Raw genomic sequence first — 21,219 nt, forward strand, 5'->3', positions numbered from 1 at the left:
TTAGGGGTCTTGAAGTCTTTGTAGCCGGTCTAGCGCTGAAGCTGTCGTGAGCTGTCTTGGGCCCAAGCTTCAATGTGAGACCATGTGAGATTAAAATCAAGAGAAGAAGAAAAGATGACCTTGTAACGGCTTGATAGACCCTGTAGCTGAAGAAAAGAGAGGCCGCCAGGTATCAATTCACTGTTGATCACCAAATTCCTGTTTTCTTGCGGTAACTCAGATCAGGTATTCAATGTTCTGAGTCTAGAACATGCAGGGGCCAGTTACAGCTGGAGACGCCAGTGGAAGCCAAGTTTTGGCTCTGGGTCAGGGTCAAGGTCAGACTCAAAGACAGCGAATAACTTCACGAATCCAACATCACTTGATCGCCCTCTCTTTTCTCCGCTCTCTCCGCTCTCTCACCTCTTCAAAAGCTGGAAAACATAAAAATTCACATCAAAACATGGCCCACGAGCTCAAAGCTGGTGGAGGTGCCAGCGAAGTCACTCGCTCCCTCTCCAACGTCGACCCCATCATCAGCGGCCAACTCGTCAAGCTATTCCAGTCTCTGGCCGACAGAGAAGACAAGACCTGGAGCAAAGAGAGACTCGCTTCTTTCATTAAAGATGTTCAAAAAGATGACTCTTCACCTGCTGTCCAAGAACTTCTCGCCAGAGACCACCTCGATCTGGATGGCTTCATGGCCTGGATGACGTCGTCTCATGCAGCTGCTACAACCCCGCCTAAACCCCAAGATCTCTCATATCCTCTTGCTTCCTACTTCATCAGCTCCAGCCACAACACCTATCTCACCGGAAATCAACTCTCGAGTGATAGCTCGACCAGGCCTTACACCGAAACTCTACTGCGGGGTGGGCGCTGTATCGAGATCGATGTCTGGGATGGTGATGGGTCTGATCCCGAGGGCACGAGTAGTCCTTCCAGCAGCGATGAGGAGAGAGGCGTAAAAAAAGTTGTGAAGAAGACAAAGAAGAGAAGCACTTTTGGAAAGCTCAAGGAGAAGCTCGCAAAGACGAGTATTCGTGATAAGGATGAGTCCCCCGACCCCGCCTCCGGTCAACAGCCCGCTCCCAACGCCGATCCCGAATCTACAGAGCCCGAAGCCGCTATCGTTGAGCCCCGTGTGCTCCACGGCTACACCCTCACCAAGGAGATTTCCTTCCGAGCTGTCAGTGAGGCCATTCGCGAAAGCGCCTTTGTCGTTAGCGACTTGCCCGTAATCGTCTCTCTTGAGGTCCACTGCAAACCGGACCAGCAACTTGCCATGGTCCGCATTATGAAGGAAGTCTGGGGGGATCTTCTTGTCCCTGAGCCCGAGAACGAACCTGATGCTCTACCCAGCCCTGGTGAACTGCGTCGAAAGCTCATCGTCAAGGTTAAGTATGCACCACCTGGTGCAGATGCCACTCAAGAGGAGAGTGAGGAGGAGGATAGGGCGCCAGCCCCTGGTGCTCAGGCCGGCGATGCCCCGCCAAAGAAGCCTGCAAAGATTATACAGGAGCTGAGTCGTATGGGTTTCCATGCGCGAGGTGTGTCTTTCAAGAGCTTGACACAGCCAGAGGCTGGTATGCCTACACACATCTTTTCCCTATCTGAGAAGAAGGTCATTGATGTGCACGAGAAGCAAGCATCGGATCTGTTCAACCACAATCGACACTTCCTCATGAGAACTTATCCTTGGGGGCTGCGAATAGGATCATCCAATCTGGACCCTTCTGTTTTCTGGCGTAAGGGTATTCAGATCGTTGCGCTTAATTGGCAGAGGTGGGATGAGGGCATGATGCTTAATGAAGGCATGTTTGCTGGAACGGGAGGATATGTCCTCAAACCTCAAGGTACATACTCATTCTAAGTCATCTCGCGAATCATCCATCTAACTTCTTTTAGGCTATCGTCCCAATCGCAACGACGAAGAAACCGAAAACACCATCAACCGGAAAACACTCCATCTCACAATCACAGTCCTCGCCGCTCAGAATATCCCCCTCCCACCAGGCGACACCTCCACCAGAGGCTTTGAGCCCTACGTCAAAGTCGAGCTTCACGTCGAAGGACCTGATGAATTCCACGGCGGCCCTGTCCCTAACGAAGGACACGAACGCGAGGGTGAATACAAGGCCCGCACAAAGACACACCGTGGCAACATGGTAGACTTTGCTGGTGAACGTCTCGAATTTCCTCCTGTGCCCCATGTTGTCGATGAACTTTCATGGGTGCGATTTACAGTGCGTGATGATGAGATTGGAAGGGATGATTTGGCGGCTTGGGCTTGTGCGAGGCTTGATAGGTTGGGTAGTGGATATCGGTTTGTGCATCTTATGGATTGTGAGGGGCGTATCACGGATGGAGCGATTTTTATCAAGGTTGATAAGAGGTTGGTTTAGCAGGGATTTAGTGGCATGATGACGATACGATATTGCATCCTATTTATCTAGCGTATGCATACAATGAGAGCGATGTTCATAAAGAAAAAATATTGCTTGGTTGATTTGAATCAACGGCTGGGCCCAATGAGAGCCACCATGTCAGTGTCGCCCAAGTCTCAAGATAGCGACAGAACCTATCTGACTGGCATGGCAAACATTGACACTACCTTATTCTTTGAAAAGGCCCCTATGCGTGATCTCATAAATGTTTCACGAGACGTCTGGTTTAAACCACATATAGACACAAATGAAATTCAATTCAGGAGCAAGGAATGTATCATCTCACTCAATAAGTAGCTAACACTAACACGCTAGAGTCCCTCTCACACAATCATACTTAGTAGTCGTTGTCACCACTGTTCTTGTTTCCCCTGAGCTTGTCCTCAACCTTGTCCTTGACCTTGTCGAGGAAGCCACCTGATCGGTTGTTGTCGTTGTCGTTGTCACGACCAGATCCGTATGTGTTGCTGGATCCATAAGAATCGCTGTCCTTGTTGCTGGAGCCATAGGAATCGTTGTTTCCAGAGCCGTAGCTGTCGTTGTTGCTAGAGCCGTATGTGTTGCTGGTACCGTAAGAGTCGCTGCCCTTGTTGCTAGATCCATAAGAGTTATCATTGTCACGGCTGGAGCCGTAAGAATCCTTGTTGCTGGAGCCGTAGGAGTCGTTGTCCTTGTTGCTGGAGCCGTAGCTGTTGTCATCATTGTCGCGACGGCTGGAGCCCTGATATTCATGTTAGTTATGAAGGGTTTGCTAGGTATAATGATTCACATACGTAGCTGTCGTTGCCGCCGCTCAGACCAGAGTTACCGGACGAGCCATAAGTGTTGTCGTTGTCATTGTCACGGCGGCTAGGGCCGTATGAATCATTGTTGCTAGACCCATAAGAGTCATTGTCCTTGTTGCTAGAGCCATAGGAATCGCTGTTGTCGCGGCCAGATGAGCCCTGAGCTTCATTAGTATGTGAGGGTAGAAAGGACCGGTATGCACTCACGTAGCTGCTGCTGTTGTTGTTGCTAGAGCCATAAGAGTTGTCGTTATCGTTGTCACGACCGCTGGAGCCCTGCTATGCGTGAGTGAGTGTTGATAGGAAAGGTTATAAGAAGAACGTACGTAGCTGTTGTCGTTATCACGGTTGGACGAACCGTAGCTGTTGTCGTTATCACGGTTGGAAGACCCGTAGCTGTTGTCGTTGTCGTTGTCGCGGCGGCTGGAGCCCTTGAGAGAGTTAGCTTCATGAGAGGGCATATAGAGCTGAGAGAACATACGTAGCTGTCGTTACCGTAGTTGTCAGACATGTTGATTATTGGGGTGTTTTGTTTGAGAGAGAATAGATAGTTGGTGATGTAGACAGATAGATTGTGCAATAGTATGAATGGAAAATAGTCCGAATATGAGAGGGAAAGCTTCTGTTTAATACCTATGTGAGAGAAGCTGCCTCCCTGAACTTAGAGCTCCCCATCTCCATCATGTGGATCAACAAGCTCCCCTCCTCCATCACAGGGAGGAATGACGTGCCGCTGTTCCATTGTGGCATGGGCCTTGTCTTAGAAAGCTGAAGCTGCATAGACTAGTTAGCATAATGTTTTAGCTTCGGAACACCCCATGTACTGTACGTACCCTGTAACCTGCAAGACTTGATAGATGGGTAACTATCAGAATCTTGAGACGATGTGATCATGTCCCACAAGGAACGCGCGTTGACTGAGCTACATGCTGTAGCTGTCGTGCCATGAGGTACATGTACCCAACCCAAAGCTAAGTTTAGCCTGGGAATTCGAAGCTGATGATCAAATTCTTGGGACTCTTGTAACCCGAATGTCCTTAGAATAAGCTCTCTGCGATAGACCCTGCCAAGAAGTCGAATGTAGATACCTCTCATGATACTTGGGTCCCTTGATGCCCCTCCAACCCTCTATCACTCCGTACAATATTTACTTTTGGGTAAAAACCTGTTGTTCGTGCATTGCTTAGCCAGTGAGTGTGACATACCCACGAATCAGCCTCTTCTGCAAACAATTGGCACGATCAGCACGTCTCAGCTTGTCTTTTCTGGTGTCGTCATGTCTCTTGTCTGTGATGAGATAGCTCAGGCAAGGTACGTATTGAAACCTCTCAGGCCATTGATCTGCCTGAAAGACGCATTAGCCTTGATCTAACAGGGAAACGCTAAGCCAAACAAGCAATGAACGGACCCCCCGAGACCCAGCTTTGCAGGGTCCAAACCAGGTCCCAGAACCTGGACGAGCTGACCTGTAGGCTCCACGGACTGTGGCTATGCCAGCTCTGAGCAGTATCGGTACCAAGCTATCGGCATCGAGAAACAAGTTGCGGTCTAACAAGAGTCCAGATCTTCAGGGCCCGGATGATCAACTCAGATCAAAGCCGAGGAGCAACGGACATGAGCTTTGGCCAGGAAAGACAAGGCGAAGCAGAAGTGAACACTTGGGAGGGAGAATCGGCATCAGAGGATGAAATTGTCTGAGTGACATTCCCTCCCCTCATTTGCCAAGATGGGGTCTAAGTCAAGATCGCGCCTGGAATCGGGCCTAGCAACCTTGTCTTGACTCCCCGCTCAAGTTCGAGAACAACTGTTCACTCTTGATAGTGAGAGAATAGCAACCCCTCTTCACCAGGACCCTTGCCTTGGCAATTGATCCTTCGATTGCTTATCGTAGCTTGTTCCTTGATATTGAAGAGTGCATTCCCAGATTTTCATATCTATTAAGGTTGTATTATCTTGTAAGAGCCGGGTATAACTTGCAATCTTTGTCTTTAATCAAGTTCACGAGTGTATGAGTTGGTGGCAGGCCAACACGCCTCGCTGTTCGGTATTCCTCAGACCACCACACCAAAGATATCCAAGCTAAGTCAAACTTCTGGGCATCCAGTTCGTGCCCTGTCCAATACTCTGTCTCCCCACGTGTGGTGATTGCCCGTTCTCAGCAAACTATCGTCGCCCGGCGTGTCCGGCTTCTTCAACGAGACATACCCAATTCCTAGTAGATCTCGATCTGCTTCGAGCACAAATGACACAATTGCATCAAGGCTCGCGGCAACAAGCCCAACATCAGTAATGCCCACACGCGCCTGCAGGGTTTCCCACGATAGCCAGATGATCAGCCCAACAACCCGAAACCCCTCGAAATGTTTCACAACGTCATCATTCCAAGGCGTAACTATAGTTGCGAATAACTGCCGCTTGAGTTACTTTACATCCTTAATGCAACGTGCAACAAGCTTGTATTTGACTTTGCCGCAAAGATACACTTTCTGACCCGGCAAGGTCACGAATTCATCCAGAACGGCCCATGCACAGTATGGCAACATTGTGCCGAGGGATGTCATCTTTACAGATGGCTAGATCTGTCAGGACCAGGAAGTGCGCCGCTCATCATGGCAGGTTCCGCGCTTGCACCGAGAATAAGTGTTCGACCTCCTCGAGTTCCCCACCAAGCTACCCCAATAGCTGCTCGTTCCACGTCTAGCTCTCCACTAACGAGAATCTGCAAGAACCGTTGCTTGACTGGTTCCCTTAGTATGGGATCCTCAATTTCATTCATGGCTTGAGCAGCAATCGTGAACCATTCTTCCACTAACGGAAGAGGTAGATATGGAAGTGAATCGACTAGAGCTAAAGCAAGTGAACTCTGCTGAGAATGACGCTCCTCCTGAGTCTCTTCCATCGCAGCTCTTGAGACGATATCTGCTGTTGGTGGCAGCAGACTCGTCGATGCTGTGGAAATAGAAGCTCGAAGCATCTCTAGAAGTGTCTCCGATAGCTGCGGCTCCAGCTCTGCAATGGGGAACGGAGGTGATACAATCTGCATCACAGTCTTGAAGGCCACTCTGAATTGACGGGATGAGATATGCTGCGGGAATGAATTGAACAGCAGAGCGATATAGAAAGGTGTAAGTTCGATGGTGAGAGGGCTATGTTGAGGACAAGAGATGGTCGATAGAATGGCGCTATGTGCGGATTCGAAGATCTCAACCATATTTTGTGTGGTAGGTCCTTCATGTGAAATGTATGCAATTGCTGGCTTGATTATTAGAGCATCGCATGCATCGGTTGGTAGAGTAAGTGGTAAGTGTTCCGAGAGATTAAGGTAGAATAGGTCCAAGGTTCTTTGCAGATATGTAGTGGATGTCGATGCATCCTCGGATGGTCGGAATTCCTGGAGGAAACTATGGCAAGCAGAGGCGCTCCGAGAGATCGAGTCAATCGAAGTCAGGTATGTGAAGTTGTAGACTTGGAACGCGTTGTTACCGTTCCTTGAGGAGATGAAGAAGATGTTGCGTAATACGCGAAGAGACTTTGCCGCGATAATAGGAGCGGCCATATCGTTGAGCATGCGCGGGTCAAGGAGACTTCGTGAGACAATCGCCTGCAGGATAGCAACCGTCCCGAACATGAGCTTCCTCAGCAAGTTCCATAGAACTGGCCAGGTGCTCGTAATGGTCTCCTGGGTGAGCACATTGCCATCCAACGCTGGATCTATGTCGCTCAAACGGTTCAACCGCCACATATCCAGCACCTGGCTGCTAAAGGCAAGAAGGGCGTCTTGTGCGGCAATCACAGCCTGTGTATCTGTGGCCTGTTGAACAGCATAGCCAGCAAGCTTCGCCAACGGCCCCATGTTGGCTAGGGTAGGTCGCCTATCCAATTCTTGAATGAATCGAAACGAGGGCGTATTTGGTGACCATGCAAGGAGGTGATTTGGTGATTCGACAACCTCGGAGCTGACTGCAACCAAGAACTGGCCGTGGTCAAGGCCCTCCTCAGCTGTCACCGTCCATACAATAAGAGGCAACAGCGCATTGCAGTTGATGAGGCTTCGATGAAAGTCAGACAGCAACGGAAAAGCAAAGTTCAGCGCCATGACAACCGATGCGCCTGCGACCGGACCATCCTCGTCGCGACTCTTGAGTGCCAGATTTGCCGCCATCACCACCGCCTCTTCAAGAGTATTCCTCATGCCACGCGACAAGGACTGCCGATTGCTGGACTCCATTCCCATAAGAACACCAGTCAGAACCAAAAGATGCTGCCATCGCCTCGATCGATCGTCTGCTCCTTTCACAACAGCGCGCGTCCATTCTTCGCAGCTCAGTCCACCACCCTCATGTGGTTCTTTCCGATCGCGATTGGCGACTTCATAGTTATGGATGCGCGCGGCCGCGGTATTGTATATGCTGATAACTCGAACCGAAGTGCGAATGCCGCCCGGCTGGAACCATATCGCAGGGGCTGTTAACAATTGCGACGTGAGAAGGCCGAGATTTAGAGGGTTTGTGAGCTCGGTGAGGAGATGTGTTGTCGACCCGATGATCTGCTCCGTCTTTGCAGCATCGTGGACGTCTGGGTAATGCTGCAGAACTGTTCTGAGGAGTCTATCGGAAGACATATCGACGCATTCGGATTGTATGGTGAATGAGAGGGAGTTGTCGATGGAGAGTTGATGATGGATCTAAATTGACAATTCCGAGGTCGCGGTTGCGGTTGCGCATGCCGACTTCACGGGCTTTTGCCGAGGCCTGGGGATGACGTTCCGGAGGCACTTTCAGCTCCATCAGAACCTACCTACACCCCTGTCCCTTGTCGCCGCTAATTCCAACACCCCATAATCATAATCATAGCAATTCCATCCTCTCAACGACACCGCAAGAATCAGCGAAAGTTGAGAGCTGTTGCAGCCTCCATGATGGCAGGGTATGTCCAGATTGAGTTCCTTCTTGCAATCAAAGCACTAATTAATACAAACCATAGATGGCCCTGCCAAATACTCCTCCACCAGACTATCAGACGCCGCGCTTCCCGTCCCTGAACGTCCAGACTCTATTTGATACCACCGCAGACAAACAATTTACCCTCTACTATGTTTTAGATGTTTGGCGTTTTACTTTACTATGGACGCTCATTATATATGCATGCTTCCACATGGGGGCGGTTCTGATTGCCATGGTTACCCACGGTTGGAAGAAGTCCTCTTGGAGATATCTATGGGCAGTACCTGTCATCTATCTCGTTATCGCTGGGCTTGAGGCTGTCATGGCCGGGAGTATTGTTGGCTTAGTGTAAGTCATGTCGGTCTTGCAGACTAGGTACCTTTGCTAAAGAATCGTTAGGTTGGGAGCTGTTTACTCTGCTGGATACTACGAGATGAACACCTGGATTCCTTGTACTTGGGGGTTCATCAACGTATTGGTACTCATCATTTCCTCTTTCTCGATCCAGGGCGGACTTTAAGAGGAACTACCAGTTACACATTATTTTACACTGGACTGGAGACCAGCCTTCATCCGTCGCAACCACCGATAGCTTACACTGTCACCAAGTTGGTCATTTTGCGCACGATTCTCTGCACAAGAAGGGGCTACGTTCTAACTCAGGGGCGTATGGAAACGCCACCGATTCCACACCACGTATATGTCCGAAGCCCAGCCTGAAGTAAGCTGCATTGTCTTCAGATTGCGTTCAAAGTCCCTGTCCCAGTGTGCACTTTGAGCATTGGAACCATGACCAAATAGCAGCTACGGGAGCATAACCGATAAAATTTTTCGGAACAAAATACAGCTTAGAGCATGGTGCATAGCATTGTTTATCATATACCCATTGTTGTTTCCAGAAACCATTTAATAGAATAGTGTATATCCAAGCATGAGTCTTGGAGACTTCAAAGCTTAAAAAGTGCTACCAACATAACCTAGGTATCTGTGTATAGAAAGGCGTCTTGCTTCCTGAACTCATGTGATATTCTTTGAGATATCAGTTTCAACGGTCACATTGTCCCAAGCAAACTGACATCTGCAAGTACCCCTCATTTCAAGCTACCTCAAATTTCGGGTTCGAGTCCCCCAGCCTCGAAAATCAGCGACGATGGGAAGACAAAAACAACCACCAAATCATAAAATTACTTAGAAAATGATGCCAAGGACTTTCATTACCGTTTGAAACTGGCTCAGTACCTAATTATAACCATTCAAGGCCGATTGTGGTGTTCTTATGGCATTTATGATCATGGGTCAGACAGCAGCTTCATGTATCTGGAAATCCTCGGTACTTTTACCTCCCGGCCACCCTGGAGCCAACGCTCAGGTGGATAGGTCCACTAAGCTCAGATCCTCCCAACTCATGAGCTAAGGCCAACAATCTTGATATTGTCCTCTGCCTCACAATCCAAGACTGCAGACGCCATTCGGGGACGAGGGCCAACACGCCTTCTGAGTAATAGCTTTTCGTTTCTTTATTTTAGTGCCAAAGACCACCTTTCGAACCTTTCTCTTTTTTTCACGACTCTTCTCAGAAATTGTACGTTCATCTCATCATCTAATCTTTCATCAAGCTTCATATCACCCCCTGAAGACCTCATGAGATCGTATAGACTGTTTTTTGACTTTTCATCAAAGAAAACCATGTCTGAAACCACGCAAAACGCGGGTGCTCGACCTATCAACTTCAGCCCTTCAACTGCTCATCATCGAGCATCGCCTACTCATCATGACTCCTTCTCCGGCAACTCTCGCTCTCTGGACGAACTCATGATACTGAAGCCCTACTTTGCAGGCCAGCCCAAGTCACTCTCCGGTATCGCTCTTCGAGCGTTTTGCCTTGGTATTACCTTGGCTTGTAGTGCTATCTCTATGGGAGCCATTCTGTTCCTGACGTCTAGCCCTGTCTGGCGTGTTCCGTTCTTCCTGTTTGCACTCTCGGCTTTTCATTTCCTTGAGTTTTGGACGACGGCTGAGAAGAACACACTTGTGGCTAGCATTGGAAGTTTTCTCTTGACTGCAAACTGGCCATCTTATGCCATCGCCCATTCAGCTGCGTTTATCGAATGTGCCATTGTCAACCTTTTCTTCCCTAATCGGCACTGGGCACCCTATGGCACCGGTCCTATCCTTCTGCTCCTCGGCCTTGCCATGGTCACCGTCGGACAATATGTTCGCTCAGTGGCCATGTTGCAAGCTGGAGCCAGTTTCAACCATCATGTTCAGACCAAGAAGAAGGATTCCCACGAGCTGGTGACTTCAGGCATCTACTCAGTCTTCCGCCACCCAAGTTACTTTGGATTCTTCTACTGGGGATTGGGAACACAGTTAGTGATGGGCAACGTTCTGTGCTTCTTTGCCTATGCTGCTGTTCTCTGGATGTTCTTCAGCAAGAGAATCAAACATGAGGAGGCCAAGTTGATTGAGTTCTTCCAAGATGATTATGTTCAGTATCGGAAGAGAGTGGGAACCAAGATTCCTTTCATTGGTTAGAAGGTGTGAGAGAAGAGGGAAGTGATCTAGCCATAGGTGCATAGAAACACAGCTAGAAATGCTTTTTAGATCACTTTTAATAACGTTGTACTAAATCTTAGGCTACTGCCATAAGGGTTAGTTCAAGTTTACGCCTAAATTTCATATATATTTTTAGGAAAGGAGAATCTGACGGCTGAGGGTTAATGAATACCATCGCGCTTCGTCAGGCCAATGAACCCCTGATGTCGGTCCTGAGATGTTTATAAATCTAGCCTATACGAAGATAGGCGAACGACTTCTCAATAACGGTCTATCAAATATATATTGAGCCAATCAGTAAATATGTTAACTGGGCAATACCAAACAAAATCTAGAGAGTTTATCCGTAGCCAAGGCCGTTTAACTCGATACTGTTGTCATTTGCTTGCTGACACTTCCATACTTTGCTTGCCAAGCATAGAAGTACATCAATGCTGCGAAGGGTTGTCCAAATATGGTGAATGATACCCAGAAAATAGTGTTACCAACTATTTTGCCGGTGTGTCCAAGCTTCATATTTTCAAGAGGCTTGGTCAGTGCAATAAGTGGAAGTTGAAGGAACATGCCCAGGAAAGCAACGCCTGCGAGTGTCAGTCCGTGTAGCCATGATCCAGGGTACGTAATCTTACCGATGATGTTATGTGTAGGAACACCGACAAGGATCTCGTGAAGAATAGCTGATACCAAAAAGACTACAAAGCTAGCAGCTTGAGGGCTCCAACCACGCCCGATCATGGGCATGTACAAATGACGCTTAAAGTACGTGTAAACAGGTTTGTTCCACGTGCGCCAGTATGCTCCCAAACTCTCGCTGTTCCACCAATCGTCATAGAACGACCTGTCGCCAAACCTCAAAACCTCAGCTAGGGCGTTGAGGAACGACTGGAAGAGTGCGAAGAAACCCGCAAGCCAGATGACTAGGGAAATGGTCGAAAGCTTAAGTAACCGTTCCAAAATAGACATGAGGTCGAGAGACGCAATCTTGTCGAGCGAGTTCCGGAGGACAGGTGCAGCATATTGAGCACTCGCAACCCACATGAACACACTGAGGCCGAAAATTTCTCCAACCCGCTTGGCCACAAAGACCCATCTGATTTTATCTGTGCGAGGATACACGGGCTGGTATACGAGTGTGGGCGCCCACCAGAAGTAGACCAGGTTGCTGAAGGTGATGTTCTGGGGATACGGGCATTGCGTGTACAGCTCAGGCACCAGTTCGCGTTCTCCTTCCACGGGATGGAGGTAGGCATGTCTCAAGTCTCGGTTGGTGAAGGCGTATGATGCAGTCTTGAGCCAAACAGCAATGGCATGCATCTCGGTCAAGGTACCAATGAGAGGATGATGGATCTTGAAGTATACGACCCAGGTGGTAAGAACAAGGGCAAGAGTGATGTTGAAAAGGTGAGCCCATGCGACAACAACCCAAGTCTTATGAAACCTCCTGCGCTCCTGTTCTGAGGGGCCACCGGAAGGCGAATCGTTGACACGCTTGAGGGATCCTCGAGCCTGCTGAGCAGCAGCCAGCTCAATCAAGTAGGCGGCGAGGAGATGGCATGGAATGAGGAAATAAAGGAGTAGGCCCAAGTAAATATCTTGACGGCTGTAATCATGACACCTCACGCAGATCAGGACGCCATACTGCGAATCATGTTAGCTGGTTCCTGATTGTCTAATTGATGAACGAGAGTTTAAGTGTACCTTTTGGATGTTCTCAATCATCAATCGCAAGTTTCCAACAACTGCCAAGCATTAACAACCCAACAGATAACATTATGATGAGGGGCATTGAAGCTTCCATACCAAGCACAATGACCATGAGGTTACGGAACCCAATAAAGCTGGGAGCAGCATCGGAATCGTGACTCAGACATGAAGGCCTCATCTGTTTGTGAACCGCAGCGACGTGTCTGTACTTCTGGCCAGGCTTCTTTGGGGTTTTTGTCGTGGCAGTCCCGTTTCCGTTGGTGCGATCGTTGGGTTCGTTCTGTGTGACGTCGTGGCCGCTGCGCCGGGAGACAGAGGCCGAACCATTCGAGGTTTCTATACTCGTCGCTGTAGCCGAATTCATTTTGTAAGAGCCTTGCCTAGACGGCAGACTAATCGCGTATGAAATAGAAGCTCAAGAAATTAGGTGAAAAGAAAACAAAGAAAGAATTGAGTAGAGTTGCCGACGGAGATACGACGACCTTGTTAACGTCAAGTTGTTTGGGTGGCGGCGATTGTTACAAGGATGATAAGATACCGAGGGCGCCACTGTAGCAGCGAATGAACCACCTACAGCTTCAAGATAGAGCACGTTAAAGAGGTTATCAAACGACAGGAATGTAAAAGAGACAGGGTCAGAGAAAAAAAGGAGATGAAAGGGAGATTTCAAATTAAAAACAATCAATCAATTGAGTCACTTTCGCAATGGCCTCTCTCCTCTCTTTTCTTCTCTTCCTATCCTATCTCGCCAAGTACATTACCTACTATGCAGAGCAACCATTTTGGCGCCTCTTCTGGCGGGGCTGTTTGAGCTTTTTCGCTTTGATCATTTTTAGCAGCAGCTCAGGGACTTTTCTAGTGAGGCTAAAGACAATCATCAACGCTAAAGGGGGGGCCCGGGAGCATAACACCCCTGGCTTCCGCTGCATTCTGAGCGTTTTAATGGATCGACGAACTCCCCCGAGCCACTGGCTTGTGGCGCTACAGGGGGAAGGTATGCGGCAAAAGGCCAGGCCCCAGAAGGCTTGCAACTTTGCGACTGATATCAATGTGAAAGCATGTGAAAGTGCGGTTGTATTGCATACTGTTGGTGAGATGCAACAGTCATAGCATGGGCGAACTAACGCAGTAAGCTCGGGTAGAGCCCGTGGTGACGAATCTGCGCCCCAACAATTCGGTATACGGAAGGATATTCACGCATGTGCCTGTGTTTAGCAGAGGCACTTTATCTCATCAGATCTAACCGTTGAGACTATCAAGTTTTGGGGAGAGAGGTCATGTGACTAGGAGTTTTTGGAGAAGGTCTGACTCCAAAACTGAGGCTGGCCGGCTAATCGCCGCTTGAATTGGCGCTTCGTACGAAGCTTTGAACTTCGACTGAAGCTCACGCGCCTCGAGTATAGCATTGTCTTTGTTCGTTCTTTATCAAATCAATTTATCATCCCCACGTCTTGTCACAGGAATTCAATATCCGTCATCGACATATAGAATCTCGGCTTGATCAATTATTCAAAGATCATCCAACAACGACTTCATAGCTGCATTGGTTGTTCATTTCCATCTTGAAAGTCTCACTCCCTACGACGCGCTTCTCAAGAAGGCTGTGCATGCTTGAAACCCCAAAGAAAATCCGTCACGATGGCCTATGAGCCTCGTGGTGATCAAGGTGGTGGTCAGGGCCAGGATGGGGCATTTGTGAAGGTTCGAGGCAGACGTAAGTTCACCCATCATACTCAGTGACATGTCTCCTGTTGGGTTTGCATTGTCAAGCTGCTCAATGGCAGGAAATATATGAAAGTTGTGGGGGAGATGTTACTCCATCAAATACATCTGTTCCATATATGGCCAAGGGACGGCTATTGTTTAAACGAGCAATCGGGAAGTTTGGTTTTGGCCAGCCTCATGCTTGAAAGCAGGGATTCTTCCTACTGCTATGAGAAAAGCATCCGAGTGCACTTACATCATAACTTGAAGAGTTAAATGACATTCTTGATTTCAAACTGACGCTTCAACTCCAGGACCTGTGACTGACTATGGTGCCACTATAACACATTGGCAACATGATCGTGCCCCTAGCTATAAGGGAGGATATACTGGCGAATCTGAACGACCTAGTGTTAGCTATATTGTTGATGTGAGTAGCGCTTTATATGAAAAACTGCCTCATGACTGACACCAATATAGATGCTTCCACCTGCAGCGCGTGTCACAAAAGCCGCCGACAGTATCCCTATTAAACACCTTCACTCTTCTCTCAACAAGATCAAGCACCCCATCAATGTAGTGCGGTGGACACCAGAAGGTCGAAGATTATTAACAGCGTCGACCAGTGGCGAGTTCACACTATGGAACGGAACAGGCTTCAATTTCGAAACCATCATGCAGGCTCACGATTCCGCCATTCGTGCTCTGGAATACTCACATAGTGACGACTGGCTTATTTCAGCGGATCATGATGGAGTTATCAAGTACTGGCAACCAAACTTCAACAACGTCCAGAGCATCAACGCCCACACCGACCCTATTCGAGACCTTGCTTTCAGCCCAAGTGATTCCAAATTTGTCACCGCAAGCGATGACTCGACCCTCAAGATCTTTGACTTTGCTCTGGGACAAATGGAATCCAAGCTTGAAGGTCACGGATGGGATGCTAAAAGTGTGGATTGGCATCCTACCAAGGGATTGCTCGTATCTGGTTCCAAGGACCATCTTGTCAAGCTTTGGGATCCCCGTACTAGCCGTTGCTTAACGACTCTACACGGCCACAAGAGTACTATTACGAAAGTACTGTTTGAAAAGGTTCGTGGTGCTTGTCTGGCGACATCTGCAAGGGACCAGACCGCTCGTGTTTTCGACCTTCGCATGATGCGTGACATTTGCCTTCTCAAAGGTCATGAAAAGGATATTTCTACTCTTACATGGCATCCTATCCATCCTAATCTTCTCAGCACCGGGGGTATGGACGGCTCGCTATTCCACTATCTGCTCGATTCACCAAACCCGCCTCCTGGCCAGTCCTTCACCGTTGCTCCTTACGACAGCCCTGACCCGACATCAGTAGCCGCACAATCGGTATGGCCAATGCACAAGGTTCCCTTTGCTCATGATTATGCTATTTGGTCTCTCGACTGGCATCCTCTTGGACACATCCTTGCATCAGGCTCCAATGACCGTATTACGCGTTTCTGGAGCCGTGCTAGACCTGGTGATACAGATGTGTTCCAGGATCGCTACCACATCGGCGAAGCAGCGGCCGAGGCCCAAGGAACCTGGGACCGCCGTGGTAACCGTCGTCAGCGACAGGAGGAGGAACAACAAGAGATGGAAGACGAGATGGACGCTCTTGTTGACCAAGACGCACCGAAAGCTGCTGTGCCCGGACTACCTGGTATTCCTGGACTACCTCTTGGTGGAGGTCTACCCGGCCTTGGCTCAAGTATTCCACCTCCTCCTATTCCTGGTGTCGGTGCCGGCTCAGGGGCTCCTCCACCTCCTCTACCATTCCCCTTGCCTGGTCTCATCGGTGGTCCACCGCCACCTCCCTTACCTGGTCTGGATCCCAACAACCCTCCAGATCCGGCTCAACTCCTCGAGCTTATGAAGAAGGCCGGCGTGCCTCTCCCACCACCAGGAGCACTCCCGCCTGGAGCACTACCCCCTGGTCTTATCCCACCACCTGGCAGCATGCCTCCACCGCCTGGAGGATTTGCCATGCCGGTCCCACCACCTCCTATGCCTGGCTTGGAAGCTGACAAGGCAGACCTCCGGCGGAGAGCTCCCCTACCTAGTCAAGAGGAGAGCTTGCGCCACGAACAGCGACAAGGGAAATACACAAGAGCGAGATAGAGGAAATGCGGAAAAACAAACGTCGATGATTCGATACCCTCTGGCGCTGGTGGTTTGAAAGTAATGCTAGCTGGTTGCAACTAAGCAAAAATACATTGTATCCTTACAGACTCAGGCACAGATCTCAAAAACTGTAATATATATCAATCGAAAACTTTTGTATACCCATCATTCATTTAAGCCCATAGGCGAGATGTACATGCTATTCATGGTGCATATGATTCTAGATGCTAAAACATGTAACATAATTGTGACGCTCTCGTATGCAGTCGTGTATGTCAAAATCCGTTGAGAGATCATTATAAGCATCCCATGCTTGTTCATTCCTGTATGCAGAGATCCATGTTCCCTTTCCTACTATACAAATGCTTAGTAGCCTTCTATTTCTTAGGGAAAGCCTTTTGCTTATCCGCGAAGTCTCGGATCACAAGAGCACAGGTGTGATCAGAACAAAGACGTCGTCTGCGCTGAGGAGGTAGCTTTGTAGCAAATTCGAGACCACTAGCACGCTCAACAGCCTCAAGAGGAACCTCGAAATCGGTGATAGGCTTGGAGTTGGAGATGGGAGCGTTAGGGAGAACGAAAGCGCCCAGCGCAACGTTCCCACCAACGCGACCGTCCTCAGCAAAGATCACCTTGTAGAAGTGCGTGGGCACAGCAACTGAAGGAGGAGTGCCGATCATCTCGTACTTGACGTACCACTTGCCATCAGCCTCCTTCTTGGGGAGGTAGAGAGGTCCTGTGACGATGCGAACTGAGGGATACTTGACTGTCAAACGACGACAGAAGTCCTCAAAGTGAGCCCAGTAGTCACGGTTGAAGCCATCGCCGACTTGAGGGCACATGTTTGTGAGGTAGAACGTGTCGTCCATAGCCTTCTGAGACCATTTGCAGTCAGCAGCAGGGACCTGGTGGCCACGGTCATAGCCACTACGGTAGTAGTCCTTCAACAGAGCTCGGAACTTTTGTGGCACAGAGTCATCCTCAAGAAAGCTGCTGTGCTTTCGATCACCATCGCGAATGGCAAGGGAAGCAGGTGTGATATGTTCGACGACCCAGTGAGGGTTTCGTGTACGACGATCGTAGGAGGAGACAAGGCCAGAGCGATTGGCAACATCGGCGATAGGGCCTGGAAAACCGTAGTCGAAAAGACCCCCGGGGTTGACGATTGCGCTTGGGTCGATTGGCAAGCCTGAGGGTGCAGTAGCTGGAGGTCCGAAGACTTGAGCGGGAGGGACAGCAGGAGAGGCGGTGGGAGCAGGAAGAGCGGCGAAGGAGTTCGAGGTTGTCGGGGGAGGCGTAGCTAGAGTATTGGTCTCCTCAACACGTTTACCACCTCGGAGGGAGTAAATGGCAGCAGTGATAGCAGCACCACCTCCTGCGCCTAGGCAGGCCATAGTAGCGAGAGTAGTCTTGGACATGATTATCCCTTAAGAACAGATGAGGCTACGAAAAAAGAAAGTAGAATAGAGTTTGATCTTAACGAGCGAACGGTTACTAGTGTGTGAGAAATCGATAATTGGGAGCAAGATCACGCGCGATCTTTGCCCAATGGTGTTGAGTTGCAGAGCCTCGTGATATTGAGATCGATCACAGGGTTTGAGATAGCTTTCGATCCGACCCGTAGAAATTTTGGGAGCTGCGCTCGGAACGGAACGTGGGGGGCCGTTGTTTTACCGTTATCGGTGGATTTTAGGGGTCTTGGAGCCTGTGATTTGACGTCACTGGGCGGTAGTAGTTTGAAGATTGAGGGTAACAGTTGAATATGGACTATCTACCTATAGATCCCGCTTTCTTTAAATCGAGAAATACATAAAAGCTACAGATATTGGTGAGCGGCTACTTGCCTTGCCCAGAGCATGGATTCAGGGCAAGGCAGGGCATGAATCATGTAGGGATTGTTCTAGACACTCAATGATTCAGATTGATTCATCAAGGTGCGTGGCTTGTGAGAGTTGAAATGTAAGTTGCCGTGTATGACAAAATACGAGTATCGAGAGCCATTCTCGAGGAATTGTCCTTTGTCCTTCTATCGAGGGTCTTTGAACCTTGAGGCGTATATCTGGGCTGAGGCTCAGTGAAAGGTCATAGGTTTTGTTAGCGTGGACTGTAGCGAATATCATGCGTAGCATTACCTAGTATGATGCGGTGGGGGATGACAAAGACGAGAAATTGATTCGCCGCGCAAATCACATCTTGAAACTTAGCCCAGACATGGTATGAGGCGTCATGATGAGGGTAGTTGCAGCTTGACTTGCATAACCACAGGAAGACTTCTATAAAATCCAGCTTGATGTTAAGGAACCAATGACTCTGCTGTACAATATGTGAATAGTTACTAGGTAGTTACTCAAGTAACATATAACCCCCACGACACCAGGGCAGTTATGGAGATCGCTATAATTAATAACGCACTATTATCTGGTGTCTCACTGTTTTACTACTTATTACCTCTACTACAATCAAAAGAGGCATGATAATTCGTAAGCCAGGCGGTCAACGAGACGCCGTGTTATCCAATGATGCGCAGATGCTGAGACGCGAGAACCTTGAGGGACAGTTTTGATGGAGACGCACGGCCTCATGATGGTGTAAGTTGACCCCCAACCCGATCCTCTAAAAGGGTTCTAAGGGGCTAAATATTTATAGCGTTGCAGTTGCTCTTCTCCTAGTTGAAGCACGAGATTGAAATAGGAACTATCTTAAAGGAACAATTTCTCAGTCTAGGGCCTAGACGTGGTTTCCTTGTTCTATCATGATCCATTGTCGTCAGAGCCAGGCTAATGCGCAGTAACAAAGCCCCATCCTTTTGTCATTGACGCCTCTGCAAGGCCCTTGAAACTCACATTCAGCCTCAAACCTATTCCCCTTCTTTCTGCGGCGTGCAAAGCATTTTCATCACTCCTTTGTCCTCGTCTTTGTTACTAAAGGCTCTCGTTGTCATCGATTACTTGAGGCGAGCCCAGACTAACAAGGTCCCCGCCCACTGCGCTAAACAAAACCGCATCGATATTCCCCTGCTCGTTCGCTACGTCAGATCCTAAAACCAAAAAGATCGACAGTTTCTTTGCTCTTGCCTCTTTGCGCCCATCACAACCTCGACGGTCACGCCTCGATATCTCTCGAAAATCACGCTTTAGCCTTGTCACCAGAGCTCGTTTCCAGGCGCAACATCAGTTGATACACAGACGATACACTTAAGCAGCATGGCCACATCCGTGGGCCAGAGCAGCCTCGACAATGATACTCGCGGCTGGATCATGTGTGTTGTCAGCGGCATTGGTGAGTTGCTCCTCATTTCGAAGAACCCAATGCGCCTCCGGGGTACAATTCTAACAACCATTCCCAGCTTGCGTTGTTGGCGCCTCCATAGTATGCGTAGACGTTATCGTTCGATTATTTCCTGGCAAGAGAAACTTTCGCATCCAGGATAGCAACGTCTTCTTAGCTTGCTCCCTCAGCTTGAGTTTCGGTGTTATGGTACGGCCCTTCTGACAGCACCTATCTCTTCTGCTAACAAAGAACAGCTATTTTCCGCATTGTATAGTATGCTACCAGAGTCCAAAGAATATTTCCAGCAGGCCAAATGGTCTACTCAAGCTGCTGGCCTGGTTATGATGTCCTGTTTTGCCGGGGGTTTCATCGGTATCCAGGGAGTTTCGCGATTGCTTCACCAGTTCATGCCTACCCACGTCGTCGAATGTGATCATACACACGATGAAAATGCGACCAAAGACATTTCATGTCACCACGAGAGGAGACAGTCTCGGGCTCGTCGTCGCCAATCTTCCCATCCGCCGCCTGAACAAGCTCCCGTTAATAAATCAATTTCTAAATTGACCAACGGTAACGGACAAAATGCTGCGACCGAGTCTACACCTCTGCTAGAGTCCACTTTGGATAGCCCAACACAGCCTCTCAAGAGACAAGCGTCTGCTCGCGATGGAATGCGACGCCCTGCTAGTCCAACAAGAAGCCGCACTACTACAGGACTTACGGATGGCTTCCCTGAGAGGAGGAAGTCCATGCGAGAAGTTCACAAGCGAGTCATGTCCTTCGTACAAGATACAAAGTGCAATTGCGACGAGTCGAACTCTTGCTACGGATTCACAGACCCCTGTGGCCAAGAGTGCTTCAAGCATCTGAGTAGCCGAACCAGTCTACCGAGCAGGCCTGGAAGACAACCACAGATTCTGCGCACCACCACTGGATCATTCCTAAACCGCGCGCCTGAACATTCGCATGCTCACCACGATCATGATCATGACCATGAAAATGGATGCGAAGACTCTGTTGAGCCCTTTGCGAGACCGACATATCGAACTAGCAGAGCCAAGTCGCGAGAGCCACTGGATCCGATAGTCCCGGAAGAACTCTCTGAACACGATAGCTCATGCTCATCTGCAGGAGATGTCGAAGATGTCGAAGCTCAACATCACCACCACGTTCCAACAAACGCATTCTTGTCCATTGGCCTCCAGACCTCCATTGCCATTGCCCTGCACAAGTTTCCTGAAGGATTCATCACCTACGCTACCAACCACGTAAACCCATCTCTAGGTTTCAACGTTTTCATGGCACTGTTTGTCCATAACATCACCGAAGGTTTCGCTATGTGTCTGCCGCTATACATGGCCCTGGGTTCTCGCTGGCGCGCCATGGCATGGTCAGCCTTTCTTGGTGGTCTTTCTCAACCCATTGGCGCGGGCATTGCTGCACTATGGTTCAAGCTCGCCGACAAGACCAATATGCAACCCAATGCGGTTGCTTACGGATGTCTCTTTGCTGTCACTTCCGGCATCATGGTTAGTGTCGCATTGCAGTTGTTTGTGGAGAGCCTGAGTCTCAACCATAGCCGTAACCTCTGCATCTTCTTTGGCTTCCTTGGCATGGCTTTACTGGGATTCAGTAACGCCTTGGTGGGCTCTCACTAGATGGTCAGCCTCATATGATATATAT

At 49.1% G+C, this 21,219-nt stretch overlaps 9 protein-coding genes across 9 annotated transcripts; 5 read left to right on the forward strand and 4 right to left on the reverse strand.

Moving 5' to 3' along the window:
• Window positions 1-442: 442 nt before the first annotated feature.
• Window positions 443-2,384, forward strand: BKA55DRAFT_501483 (PLC-like phosphodiesterase; the record flags this gene model as incomplete). Its single annotated transcript, XM_046186834.1, has 2 exons — window positions 443-1,835; window positions 1,888-2,384. 2 exons carry the CDS (start codon window positions 443-445, stop codon window positions 2,382-2,384), a joined length of 1,890 nt encoding a protein of 629 aa, XP_046055339.1.
• Window positions 2,385-2,763: 379 nt separating this feature from the next.
• BKA55DRAFT_684790 (uncharacterized protein) lies at window positions 2,764-3,722 on the reverse strand (the record flags this gene model as incomplete). The annotated part of the gene is made up of 5 exons (XM_046198695.1): window positions 2,764-3,147; window positions 3,200-3,370; window positions 3,419-3,487; window positions 3,538-3,642; window positions 3,693-3,722. The coding sequence occupies 5 exons, from the start codon at window positions 3,720-3,722 to the stop codon at window positions 2,764-2,766; spliced, it is 759 nt and encodes a 252-aa protein (XP_046055340.1).
• Window positions 3,723-5,774: 2,052 nt separating this feature from the next.
• BKA55DRAFT_501081 (uncharacterized protein) lies at window positions 5,775-7,832 on the reverse strand (the record flags this gene model as incomplete). Its single annotated transcript, XM_046186791.1, has 1 exon — window positions 5,775-7,832. One exon carries the CDS (start codon window positions 7,830-7,832, stop codon window positions 5,775-5,777), a length of 2,058 nt encoding a protein of 685 aa, XP_046055341.1.
• A 224-nt stretch (window positions 7,833-8,056) lies between these two features.
• Window positions 8,057-9,142, forward strand: BKA55DRAFT_555926 (uncharacterized protein). Its single transcript, XM_046191666.1, has 3 exons — window positions 8,057-8,137; window positions 8,195-8,502; window positions 8,554-9,142. Exons 2-3 carry the CDS (start codon window positions 8,195-8,197, stop codon window positions 8,672-8,674), a joined length of 429 nt encoding a protein of 142 aa, XP_046055342.1. The 5' UTR covers window positions 8,057-8,137; the 3' UTR covers window positions 8,675-9,142.
• A 698-nt stretch (window positions 9,143-9,840) lies between these two features.
• On the forward strand, window positions 9,841-10,689 carry BKA55DRAFT_501479 (Isoprenylcysteine carboxyl methyltransferase family-domain-containing protein; the record flags this gene model as incomplete). The annotated part of the gene is made up of 1 exon (XM_046186833.1): window positions 9,841-10,689. The coding sequence occupies one exon, from the start codon at window positions 9,841-9,843 to the stop codon at window positions 10,687-10,689; it is 849 nt and encodes a 282-aa protein (XP_046055343.1).
• A 381-nt stretch (window positions 10,690-11,070) lies between these two features.
• On the reverse strand, window positions 11,071-12,778 carry BKA55DRAFT_501311 (MBOAT, membrane-bound O-acyltransferase family-domain-containing protein; the record flags this gene model as incomplete). The annotated part of the gene is made up of 3 exons (XM_046186820.1): window positions 11,071-12,348; window positions 12,409-12,449; window positions 12,511-12,778. 3 exons carry the CDS (start codon window positions 12,776-12,778, stop codon window positions 11,071-11,073), a joined length of 1,587 nt encoding a protein of 528 aa, XP_046055344.1.
• A 1,653-nt stretch (window positions 12,779-14,431) lies between these two features.
• On the forward strand, window positions 14,432-16,260 carry BKA55DRAFT_499527 (WD40-repeat-containing domain protein; the record flags this gene model as incomplete). The annotated part of the gene is made up of 2 exons (XM_046186661.1): window positions 14,432-14,548; window positions 14,599-16,260. Coding segments are annotated over 2 exons (1,779 nt in total), but the record flags the coding sequence as incomplete, so codon positions are not given.
• A 380-nt stretch (window positions 16,261-16,640) lies between these two features.
• Window positions 16,641-17,681, reverse strand: BKA55DRAFT_684796 (uncharacterized protein; the record flags this gene model as incomplete). The annotated part of the gene is made up of 1 exon (XM_046198696.1): window positions 16,641-17,681. One exon carries the CDS (start codon window positions 17,679-17,681, stop codon window positions 16,641-16,643), a length of 1,041 nt encoding a protein of 346 aa, XP_046055346.1.
• Window positions 17,682-19,466: 1,785 nt separating this feature from the next.
• On the forward strand, window positions 19,467-21,194 carry BKA55DRAFT_500219 (Zinc/iron permease; the record flags this gene model as incomplete). Its single annotated transcript, XM_046186735.1, has 3 exons — window positions 19,467-19,542; window positions 19,610-19,740; window positions 19,788-21,194. The coding sequence occupies 3 exons, from the start codon at window positions 19,467-19,469 to the stop codon at window positions 21,192-21,194; spliced, it is 1,614 nt and encodes a 537-aa protein (XP_046055347.1).
• Between the last annotated feature and the right edge of the window lie 25 nt (window positions 21,195-21,219).

The sequence above is a fragment of the Fusarium redolens genome, assembly GCF_020744475.1.
Source record: "Fusarium redolens strain MPI-CAGE-AT-0023 chromosome Unknown BKA55scaffold_2, whole genome shotgun sequence".
Lineage (NCBI taxonomy): Eukaryota > Fungi > Ascomycota > Sordariomycetes > Hypocreales > Nectriaceae > Fusarium > Fusarium redolens.

Bases quoted from the DNA above. Each gene is read 5' to 3' on its own strand.
- BKA55DRAFT_555926 (XM_046191666.1), top strand. From the start codon at position 8,195: ATGGCCCTGCCAAATACTCCTCCACCAGACTATCAGACGCCGCGCTTC. The intron at 8,503-8,553 runs GTAAGTCATGTC...AAGAATCGTTAG, and splicing joins GGGAGTATTGTTGGCTTAGT to GTTGGGAGCTGTTTACTCTG.